The following is a 12,377-nucleotide window of genomic DNA, read 5'->3' as shown; positions in this document are numbered from 1 at the left end:
TAACAAGAGGGAGAACAGGATTGTGAAGCAGCTCATTTGAGCTTTCAAACTCCCACACAAATACTAGATTTCAAGCTCACTGCAAAGCCCACATTTCAGTGGCTATTTTACTTGTGCAAGAAGGCTGCTTACGGTGCCAATGCAGCATCAGTCCCTGCCTCAACTTATTTGATAGGGGGGAAAAAATAGTAAGTGTTAATACTGAAAATATTTAAATTCTCTCTATGGATCCTCTTGCTAGACCACATGAAAATTAGTAAGAATGAGCTTTTGCTACTGCACGTTGCATTAGAGGGACCCATTTGGGGATCATACCAAACCTCCATCAGTCCCAAGGCACATTCATGGTCTGTAGATCACCAGAGTGGTTATCTAGCATCAGGCTATTGACAAGTCTGCTGATACATCCCAAACAGTTGAAAGAAGGCTTGGGACTGAAGACAGACAAGAACACCTTATACTCAAGTCAGCAAGATTAAATTCAGGCAGCTTAGCAGAGATGAACCTTGAGAGGGCTTGAAATGCAGGAATGAGCCACTATCACAAGAATTCATGTTGGATTCCAGTTAGAAGACTGCAAAGACCGAGGCAAACCTCAAAATAATGTCACTTCAAGTTTCAACACAAACAAAACTCTTCCCAATATCCAGGTTCTCTTTAAGAAACTGAGTTCACCAACTATAAACAGACTAGAAACTGAGCTGGAAATCAGTTGCCCTAATTCACAGCGTTGTAGTCTGGCTCAGACCAAACTTGTGTGATTTGAATAGCTTGAAGCAAGGGTTCCCACCCCCGCAACACGGAAAACCCTACAGCAACAAAACCCAACTACACACTCCCAAGGGTGGCATCTCACTCAGACCATATTTGCCAGTGGAAACATAACCAGAAGTGAAATTTGCACCTCAAGACCTGTGTTCTCGTAGTCACACACACACTCACACTTTCTGGGTGCTTTCCTGGTGTTCCCATAGTAACTGTTCAGGCACAATGCAGTGACATGACCTTCCAGTGCACACAGCCTTTAATTAAAATCTGTTTGTCCTTGAACAGGCTGTTTTGCAGAGTATCTGACTTATCTAATTAACATCACTGTTCAGTTTGGGACCTAAGCAAACGAGGGGAAGGGAGTGAAGGCTTTTTCTCTGCATCGCACTCTGCCAAGCTTTTGTTGCCACTTAAAAGGACAAGAGTCAAGGATAACAATTATTAATAGAAACACAACCCACTTCTAAAACCCACCTGCCCTTCCCACACCCTCCAGGATCCCCCGGACAGAGCTAGTTTTGGGAAGCAACTTTGCATGCAGTTCAGTCACTGCAGCCTTAAAAGCACTCAAACACGACGCCATGGGCAGAGGAACCAACTAAAGGTCAATGAACAAACTCCAGCACACAAACACTCCACATACAACAGCTTCCAAAGGCCACAGCTCAACTGTCCATAAGAAAAACACAGAAGGGCAATTTTGGTAGAAGATGGGAATCTGCTGTTCAAGTGAGCCAACTTGAACAGCCTTGACAGACTGGCAAAGGTAAAACAGTCAACAACAACAGACTCATCACAGCCCCAGTTCCTCCCACAGCACATGCCCGAGACCTCCCCTACCTTCTCTTCTGCAGGTTGCGCATTGTCTGAACATAAAACCAGAGCTCCAAGCCCACCGGCAGAAGGGAGCAGCGGGGCTGAGGTCTACTTGGAACCATTTTGCAGAGAGGTCTCTCTGTTAAGTTCATATGCAGGAACTGGGGGTTTTGAAGGTGCTGATGGCATCTTCATGTCCGTACAACATGCACTGCTCTCCAGTTCTCACTCCATCTGCATGGGCAGCATCACCATTCAGTTACTGAAATCTCAAAACTGTGTTATTTGGGACACTTTTTTTTTTCTCCGTATGGTGCTCTTGAAAGGGAAGGGGAAAGGAGCATTGCTTTTGTTTCCAGAGACCTAAAGAAAGTCTTCTTTCCTCTAAGAAATACCATGTCCTTCACCCACTGTTGGTTTCAGGGAGCAGACAGGTGAGTTCAGAGCTGAAACCCAGGAACAAAACAGCATCTTGGTTCACTCGTATTTTTAGCGCTGCCCAAAGACAAAGGGCCCTAGAACATCCCACAGATGGTCAAAGGCAAGCAGCTTCCTCCTTTCTGAATCGGTCTCTTCCCACAGCACTTTGCCTCTGTGGTTGCATCAGCTATTCCTGTCGGTGCCTCTTTGTTGCAAGAGCAGAAGAACTGCTGCTGCTACAAACCTGTCCTTGTCAGGTAAGGAGCTCAGGGTTCCTCCAAAAAAGGGGTCACCTTTGGGCAGAACCACTCATTAGTCTGACAGGCTCCAAAGACACCTCATCCATCAGCCACCCAGAAGGCTTTGGAAGTTCCAGAAACGATCTGAGCAGTTCTCAGACTGGGAAAAAGCAGGAGAAAGGGGATCCCATAGAGCGCATCCCTGCCCATTTAAATGGGCTCCAAACCATCACCCGGAAAGGCAGAGCCCCCAGGTATTAAGTTTCTCCTCTGCTGACACGCAGGCAACATGCCTGGGCCTGTATCACCTTGGCAAGCACCTGCTATTCACGTCATAATACCAGAAAAGAAGATTCAGGCCCTCCTAAGCCAGCAAATCACTGCTGACAAACTGAAGGTGCTGGACTCGGCCATATGGTGTGGTTCAGAAGACAGACACTGCAGAACATGAGCTGCTTTTCTACAGCTAAGGCGCTGGGGCTCGTTAATGCCATTCTCCCACCTTGCTCAACCTTCTAGCTAACAGCACAGTGCATCCCTGACTGTGGGCTGGAACAAAGACATAGGGAGGGGGCAGAAGCTCACTTGAAGCAGTCCTTGTTCGTAAGCCTTGCCTGAATCAGCACAAAGCACTCAGAGATTTGCATGTTCCTCCAGATAGGCAGGATTTCCAAGGAGTCACAGAAGTCACATCCCGGATTCCAGGCCCACCACAAGCAGCCAGGAAGGTCCAAAAACCTCCCCTGATCAGGTCCTAGACCAAAACAAAGACTACACCATGTACAGCAAGCCGTCTTCGTCTGAATGCATGGAGATGACAGACTATGTCAAGCCTGGCCAGATAATGAACCAAGTTTTGAAGGCACCAGTTGTAACCTAGAAATCAGAACAGTGCTGGTGCGTACAGCAACGAGTCCCAGCATCAGCTCCCAACTAGAGCACTAAGCAAGTCCTTCAGCTCCTCCTCACCTCTGCTTACATACACATCTGTACAATGGCAATGGAGGTGGCTCCCAGAGCACTTTAAGATCCTCTGGTGAAACATACTTCAAAAAGGGCAATATATGCACTTAAGAAACAACAACAAAAAGAACAATTTCTTTAAAAGCAGTAAGAGGCCAAATATAAACCCAACGTTTGGCCACAAATGAATTAGGCAATCTGCACAGCATTCTGCCAGAGGAATGAATGAGTGGCATAACGCTGGCAGATCACTTGGCCCCCATCAATGTGACAGTTGTGAATTTCAAACCCAGGAATGGATGATGCTTCTGACACTCAGGAGGAAGAATAAGGTGACCTTCCAGCATGCGGTGACAGGGATGAGGAATTCTTTTTTCCAATACAGAGGGCAGGGCCTCTCTCCCTCCTCCTTAACTTCTTCTTCAAAGAATAGCTGTTCTGAAGGCAGAAAGAGCAGTGAAGAGCAGGAAGAGCAGATATTGCCTTTAACAACAAGATTTCCCAGGGTCATTCATCCCTGTCAGATAGCAGCTAATGATGATGTGTCATTGCCTTTTGGCTGGCTGGCAAGCCAGCTGAAACAATTAGAGTGAAAATGTTCCTTTACAAAAGGTGCACAGGCAAAACACAAGGACTCTTACATATCAAATGTTTTCAAGCAACACAGCAATATGGAGAAGGCAGGGAGGGTCCTGGGAGCACTGGGGATGCTGAGAACACTGCCAAGTAAGAAACAATGCAACCAGCACAAGGTGTTATCAGTGCCGTCAACAATGATCATTACGACTTATCAAAACAGCACTATAATTAGGACTTGTGTGATGATACAGGTCCCCAGAGGGGGAACACTACACATCACCCTGCTCTCCCCCAAATCTTGCGTCTCCCTTGCCAAATATTCCAAGAAAATAACACTGCATGGACAACATCACACTTGTCCTGCCCCAGCTGGGCTGGAAAACAACAGTACAGACTGCCTTTAGCCACAAGCTGTTTTGCAGATCAAGGGCTATGCACTGACCCCAAGCTCAGGGCTGCCACAGCTCCCTACAGCCCAAGAGATAACAGCCGCAGAAGCCAGAGCAGAACACAGTGAAATCCCAGCTCTCAGGTCTGCACCTCAGCCCCATGGCCGCTCCAGGCAGGTGGAGAGGAGACCACAGTGTCCAGAAATTAGATGTGTCCCACCCCAGCCCTCCCTTTTACAAATCCAGGGCTGCCTTGTCTGGACTGTCTTGCTCACAACACTTACCCTGCTGACAACAAATCCATCAAGCCACAAGACAGAGCTAGGAGGCAGTTGTCTGCTGCCTTAAATATTTTAAATCTCACAGGGCAAGAGAAGCTCTGCTACCTGCAAGGTGAAACTGCGTTTGAAGGGGGAAAAGAAATTAAAAAGGTATTTGATTCATATTAGTGGGGATGATTGGAAAACTCATTCCCAGCCAGAGCTGCCGTAGTTCTGAAGTCAGGAGTAAAAACCCCAAACTTTTAGACACAAGGTAAGACAGAAAAAAAACCTCACCAGGAACACCAACAACAGTAAAACCTACTGTTGATTTTAGCATCTTACTTGCAAACTAATTGAATTTTATACAAAAAATAAATGTAACTTCAGAGCACTGATGACAGGGCTAATTAAACATTTTTCCCCAATCAAAAAAGGACCACATTTATCAGGTGCTTAGTGTAAATGTGTATTCACTGGTTTAACTAACTAAATATGCATTTAAATAATTAACTGGCAGCACATCCTTAAAGAAAGTCATCAAGCTGGGAAGTACTCACCTTTAATAATTTCCTTTCCCAGCCTTAGCACAGCTCCGGGACACAGAAAGCACCGTCCCGCTGACTCCAAACCAGCAGGTAACACAGCCAGGTAGGAGCTGCTCCGAGTGCCCAGGGTGGAGAGGAACCATGCACAGGGACACGACGGAGGGAGCTCACATCCCACAGGAACAAGCTCAATGAACTTCACCAGTGTGAAAGCCCATGCTGTGCTTCACAGAGTCTGACCATTTTCATGGGCTTCCCTACATGAGGAAAGCTATCCCAGATCCTCCTGACGCACAGCCCAGATTGATTTGTGGTGAATTTATACCTGTTTAGCCTTGGGCCAGCACTGCAAGCTGCCAGACTAGACTGCTGCTCTCTGCCTGGGACACTCACAACATGTTTCAGGCAGTTGCTCTCTGGCCACTCTGCCCCAGGCAACATCCTCACTCCTCATCAAGCAACTTTCCTCAAAATGAGCTGGGGCTCACATCATCATATCACAGCACATGCACAGCTGCCTCTCACTTGCTCCCAAATGATGAGCTCCCACCTCTGAGAAAAAAATATTACTAGCTCCTAAGTGCACGTGCTTGCAACTTCATACCATTAAAGATCATCACATTGCCATGACACCAGACCTATCAATCATTCAGTTCCTCCTATTCAAGACTCATCCTCCTCTGTACTGCTCATACCTCCTTAACATCAACATGCTCGTTAGCAACCTGCTCTGTTTTGCATGGAGGGCACTGATGAAAATACTCAACTAGCTCACTTCTAAGACCAATTCTTGTGCAACATGGCCAGCAATGCCCCTCCACCCTGCCAACAGCTCTCCCTGCAGCACAACCCCTTGCTTCCCACTCACGGCACAACCCAAGCACTAATCCCCTCCTGACAAGCAGTTTCCTCACAAGGCACCATATCAAACACAGGCTGGCAGGGAAGGGTGACAAACAAATCAAGATATACGTGAAATTAGCCTGACTCAAACTACTTTTGGTGGTTTGAAACTCGCACGCAGAAGCTGGTTTCCCTCCACTCAATGGAGGGCAGAACTTCTAGGGCACTGTGACCTACATGTCACCTTATTAGTAAGGGGAAAAAACAAACCCTCTCGTTTTGTTTGGAGAGGAAAGGCCAACGATGAAACAATAAATGCTGCACCCAGGTTCTGAATTCTTTCCAAGCATCTGGTCCAGTTTCCTTCACGTCGCCTGAGGCATGCGAAGTGCTGCAGAGGCACCAACACACCTGGAGGGGAGAAGTTTTCTACTCCACACAGTTGCTTCACTGGCAACAGTATTGCAGTGAGTCCTTCCAGTGACCCCCAAACTTAAAATGCTAAGATTATATATATACACACACACACATACATATACACACGCACACACACACTGCTGCTTGAGAAGTGTTTGTTCAAGCTGGAGCTCCAGGGAGTACCAAGATGAAGCGATTTTCACTGCAGTTTTTTTTTGATAAGGGCATGAAACAGAGAATCCAAAGGGGAAAACTACAGGGAGTTCTGGAAACTGCTGGGTCTGCGTGCTGGCTCCGTGTGCTGGCTCCAGATTTCCTCTTCCACGCACTGATGGTAGCATCAGTGCTCAACAGTAGTCATTTCAGTTAATTGCTATCCACCATTAGCTGCAGAGTACTTACAAGGGATTCAATTCCACCGCATATTTGCTAATAAATACCAAATGACAGTGAGGAAGACAGCTGTATTTAGTTGCATTTACCCTCTTATTAGCAGAGCTGAATAAGACCCCATTTCAATTCATAATGGTTCCAACAAGCTGTGTCATTGTCAGAAATTCAAATTCAAACTCCCCACTGCCTGCTTGAAAGCAAAAGTCATCCAGCACTCTCCTGCTTATACAACTACCCTGTGGCTGCACACAACCCTCCATGTGACCAAAGGCGATGCAGATTGACTACCTCTGTGGCTCTGATCCATCAGGACAGCGAGAACTAAAGGCAAACAGGAGTTATTTGCTGGTTTAGTAGCATTTTGCAAAGAAACTTATGATGCTGAACTGGTATGTGTAGAAACTTTTCAACCTAAGGACCACAAAATATTTTGCAAAGATACGAGGGTAGCTATTACCCCATTTTGCAAAAAGGAAGCTAAGACACTGTGGACAAGTTATGCCTCGCTGTGAATCAACTGTAGAGAATGGAAGGGAATCCAGGAGCCCTGGCTCCCAGCACCTCTGCCAGGTCCTTCTTTCCAAGCACCAAGTGAACCACTCAGACTAGAGCTGCTCTGTTAGGGATGAGGTGCAGCATTTTCCACCCAGGCAAGGGTGCTCACACAGCTCGTGCCATCAGCTTAACATAATGCCAAACAATCACTGAAGAGCTTACCCTGCCCAAAGAGATGTCCTCAATTCCAGGAGCTTAAGACACTCACAACCTCCAGAAACCTGCTCTACACCTGGAAGGATTAGGCTCTCAATAAATTATACACTGGTAATAATTATCTTGAATCCATGCTCCAAATCCTTCCCACAAATACAGCTTAACCCATAGCAAGAACAGAGAACACAATGAAATTTTTATGTGTCATCTGAGCAGTGAAACCTCTAAAAAGCAATGAGCACAAACTTAAGCCTTTATGCTCCAAAACTACTCAGATACCAAAGGATCATGACGGGATGTAATTACCCTGCAACATTTGAGAACGCTCAGGTGGGATTAAGGTGCAAATGTGAATTTCATCTCATCCTGATCTCACTTGATGCCCAGTTTCAGAGCACTTAAATTATAAGATGCAAATACTTTCCAGAGTCTAAGGAAATTATCATTAAGGATGCACCAATTTGAAAATTAATTCATTAAAACATGTTCCGACTCCCAAATACTAATAATAAACCCACCAAACATAGGAACTGATTAAGATGGCTCTGAAGCGGGACTGTGCAGGAGAACTCACTTTCAAGAAGTGTGAGAATGAAACCTTCCAAGTAGCCTGGAACATAATCACTTCGCCTGGCTCAGCAGCAGCATATAAACCCCACCACCACTCGCTGTTTGAGCTAAAGGAAAATAAGTGTGGAGGCCAGCAGCACTAGCCTGCCAAATGCTCGTGAACTAATGATGCTCCGATCTGAGGATGCTCTTTCCTTCCTAGGAGGCACAAAGGAGGATGCTCGATCTATGCTGTCACTTATTTGTCTCTCCCCTCTCACCTGCAGACCACAAAGGTAACAGCTCTAACATCTGGAATCTGCCATACAGAGTACCAAGCCAGCCAGCACCTCCAACAGGATGGATTTTTATGCATTCTTATTTTGTCACTGAGGATGCTTGAAATGAACTCAGCACAATGAGGGAAACTTCCCGAGTTTTCCAAGAGCATTTTGCTTTCTTGTACGGTGCTAGTGCCTTCAATGAAATTAATCCATCACACTGCAATGAAACAACACTCCTGGGATGATTTCACCAGAAGTGAAGTGCTGTTTCCTTCAGTTACTTCCAGAAACCAGAGGGCAAGAGAGGACATGCAGTCTGAATGGCTTTTCATTATAACGTTACTTCGGCAATTAGGTCAACACATCCTCTCGACTAAAATATATGCTGTGATTTAAATCAGTATACTGCTCCTGCTACAAAATACAGTGAGTTACAATGTATACATTATTTAAAGTATAATGATAGACATTAGAAAAGCAAATAGCTTATCAACAGCTATACAATGAAAACAGCTGATTTATTTATTACCCATTTTATTTATGCTATTCAACTTTCATTACCCCCCAATATACAGGGGTTCATTCATGCTAAAATTGTTACTGAAAATGGCTGGATACTGGTTTGGGGGATTATCTTTCCAAATTGAGAAGCACTGTAAATGAGAGATGTCCAGACTCAAGACACCTCTTCTCTACAACGGCCTGACACCTGCCTCCCACAGACACACAGCAGCACTCAGCAGCCAGCCCCCATGGGGCCAGCCTGGACCCCAGCACCACTGCTCTCTTGGGAGGGGAGAGGAGAGGGGACACTTTGGCCCCTCCTGTCTTCTTCATCAGAGCCAGGGACAAGTCCTCATGGACCCTAACGGAGCTACAGCACAATGATGCCAGCTCAGGTTGGACAAAGCAAGCATGCAGCTCAGGACTCAAGCTATGAGACAGCTTTGACTGCAAGGTGTCACAGCCTCCCCCAACTCCTGCCACCCCTCCAGCTGCCAGCAGGGTCAAGCTCAGCTCCACAAGTGTAGCCCGGCACAATTGTTCCAGTTGTGCTGTGGAACTGCACAGGCTGAGGGGCCTCCTGAGACTTCCCTTCCTGCACACCCAGGCTGCTTTTCCGAAGCCAAGTGAAAGCAAGTCTTGTTTTCCCAGAAACGCGGAGGCCACAGGCCCAAGTCTTTTCTCAGTTAAAGCTGCCTGGAAATCCCTCCAACTACAGCCCCCACTTCTCCTTCCTCTCTCAACCTGCCAATTGCTCCTGCCTTGGAGCACAGACTCGCAGCAGGAAAACAACTGCATATTGAAAAGATGCTGCCAAGTCCCGGCAACACCAGGGACTGTCTAATGGCTAAGCCCCACCAGACAAAGGAACCCACCGCTGCCTGTCCCAGGCACCCAGCCCCTTGCCCATGCCCCCTCCACATCCCAACCCTCCCCAGCATCTGCCCAGCACCAGCAGTCGGCGGCTGCGCACGCCCCCCACATGCTGCCTCTTTCTTACCCACACACCCACGCAAACCACTGACCCGTGCTCAGTGCACTGCACGTGGACTGCTGTCACCATGCAGGGTAAAAGGCAACGACGGCAAAGTTCGCACCACAGTTTTTCCACTGGCTCCTCAGCAACCTACAGCCCATTTGGTTCTGTTCCCTTCCTGTCTCATCCGCTTCCCTTCAGCCCCAAGCCAAGTATTTTAGTCCAAGAGAGAGAGGCCTTTGGGATCTATCTGGAATCACACACCCTGATCCTGGGCCATCCAGGCTTTGAGCCAGGGAGATGCTGAACAATCACAACTCACCAAGAAACTGCTCAAGATGCTCTGCAACCCTCTAGCACCAACACTCACACTTGAAAGGGGTTTGGATATGACCTCAGCGACAGAAACAGTGCGAACCTGGCCCTCTTACCTTCTGCAGAACTCGCCGAAAAGCTTAGTTAGCAGAAACCAAGCGATCAAGTCCAGTGAAGCCAAACAACTCCTTTTTTCAGCCACTTGGTAAAGCCAGTGAAGAGGGTGACATCAAGCCAGAGCACGGCAGTGAGAGTGTGTGACAGTGCCTTGGTGATGACAGCCCTCTGTGCCCAAACCAGAAAGCCCCAAAGGTGGTTCTCTCAGGTCACAGAAGGCGGGTGGGCAGAGCTTGCGGCTGCGCTGGAAGCGATGCCAGACACTAGGACAGATTTTCTTTGGCAAAGCTGTTGCAGAGCAGATTGCACCGATTCGACATTGTTTTCCTGCAGCTGTCTCACGCTCTGAGGGCTGTTAAAAGCATTGTCGTGCTCTCCCAGAAGATTTCAGGGGTGCTAAAAGTCGGAAATCAGCCCAGACACACTCGTGCATTTAAAAGGCTGCCTTGGCAAACAGTGAGAGAGCTCAGGCGTGGGACACTGCCAATCTCTGTGGCTGTTGCACCGCCACAGGGCATCCCTCTGGATTTTGTAAAGATAATATTCCACACCTGTCTGAAAAACCAGGAAGCAGAGGCTCCCCAAAAGCCCAGATATCAGCAAGGGGTCCCCTGCAGCCAGCATCTCTAGACACAGTTTCTACAGCTCCTCTGTGCAAGCCCACGCCCAGCAGAGCAACAGCAAAAGTGCTTTTGGGTTCTTCACGGCATTACAGAAAAATTTGTACATGCCATCAAGAGTCATCTGCAAGCCCCTACATCAGGGTGTGGCAGGATTCCCAGAAGGCCAGGCCATCACCTCACCGCAACACAGTCCGTATGGGAGGTGAGAATCATGCTCTGCTTTGCTAATCCGAGGAGAACAGACTCCACCGTCTAGCACTGCGCTGCACAGTCTGTGGTGGGTGTCTGCTGCCTCTGCGAGGAACCCTGGAGCTCCAGCATCTTGCAAGCTGGTTTCACTTCTTCTTCGGATCGCGTGGCTTAGTCCTCCACCGCATTTTCCCAAGTTTTTAGCACTTCTGTCCTAGTATAGCTCCATGGATAACATCTACCCTGGAAACGCTTGGCACCGCTGCGTGGAACGTCTGTATGAATCAAGTGCCCGCGCCTCCCTGACACAGCACCACATCAGGTTTTGCTCCAACACTGTGATATTAGTGTGATTCAATTACGTGTTTATTATTCAATTAGCAGGCAAGCATATATCACTATATGAGTTTGCCACGTAGATCAAAGCACGGTATGTCTTTACATGTGTGAAATAGGGTTTGGTCCTGTTCTTCCACAGGAGGAATTTAGATAAACATCACATTTCTTGGAAAGTCCTCCTGGATACAGCAAGAACACTACTCTCCCTAATAATTTTCTCATTCCTATCACAAAATCATGACTTAGTTTATATAATGAATTGTTTCTTAAGTGAACTGCAAAACTTACTACAAATAAAAAAAAATAAAATCATGCTCTTTCATATGTTTCTTGGAATTGAGCCTTTGGTAAGGGGAACAAAAGGATGAAGCATTAGATTATTAAGCTTTTATATGCCAAAAACCCTCCACTTTCCTCACAAAGTGGGGTAAAGGCCTGTAGCACATTCAACTCCAGCAAAATATCCTACCTAGACCCTCTATAAACCTCATTACTTCTCTCCCCAGTCTTGACAAAACGCTACTGTTACGCCACAGCAGACACTCCCCCATCCCTAGGACACCAGGGGAGGCTTCTAGTCCAGCTGCAAGCAGGAGCAGATCCTCAGCCTACGGGGATGTTCTGCCTTCGCTGTGCACAGCGGCAACCAGCCACACGTGCTGGCTTAGAGGCAGAGCCCAATACCCTTTGGAAAGGGGAAACCCTTCCCAAACGAAGCTTCCTAAGGCCATGTCTTTCATGGCTTTAACTTCTGATTCCTCCCCCCCATCCTCCATATTTCTTTCTCACCCTCACCTTCCCTGTTGCTGCACAGTACCCCTTGGCGTGGCAAGTATTTGTTACTGTGCACATACAAAGAACGAAGCCAAGAGTTTAACGTTATATTATATATTACCCGTGTGATGGAAACAGAGAGTTAAGGAGACAGAATGAGCAGGAATGGTTAGCGGAGACTGCTCCACAGGCCTATTTTAGGTTTAGGTTAGCTCCTTGCAACCTCACAGGTATCGCAATGGCTTTACACAGAACACAGGCTGCTCTGTAGCACTGAAATAATTCACTGCTCCCTTCATCCCTTGCACTGGTGAAAGGGAGGATATAGCATCAGACTTAACACACGTGCCCAAATCCAGGG

The 12,377-nt window shown here is 47.2% G+C and overlaps 1 protein-coding gene across 3 annotated transcripts in view; it reads right to left on the bottom strand.

The window, feature by feature from the left end:
- Positions 1-12,377, bottom strand: part of GPSM1 (G protein signaling modulator 1) — an 82,971-nt gene that overhangs the window by 57,827 nt on the left and 12,767 nt on the right. The window contains exon 1 of one of the 3 annotated variants that reach the window (XM_055797444.1): positions 1,609-2,486. The exons of the other annotated variants lie outside the window; for them this stretch is intronic. Within the exon in view, the coding sequence (XP_055653419.1) occupies positions 1,609-1,736 (128 nt within the window). The 5' untranslated portion in view covers positions 1,737-2,486. Of the gene's footprint in view, positions 1-1,608; positions 2,487-12,377 lie in introns of those variants that run through there. 3 annotated transcript variants of the gene reach the window in all.

Source organism: Falco peregrinus, chromosome 1, assembly GCF_023634155.1.
Source record: "Falco peregrinus isolate bFalPer1 chromosome 1, bFalPer1.pri, whole genome shotgun sequence".
In the NCBI taxonomy this organism is placed as follows: domain Eukaryota; kingdom Metazoa; phylum Chordata; class Aves; order Falconiformes; family Falconidae; genus Falco; species Falco peregrinus.
Note: the sequence above shows the minus strand (reverse complement) of the source record. Positions and strands in the feature narration are given on the sequence as shown.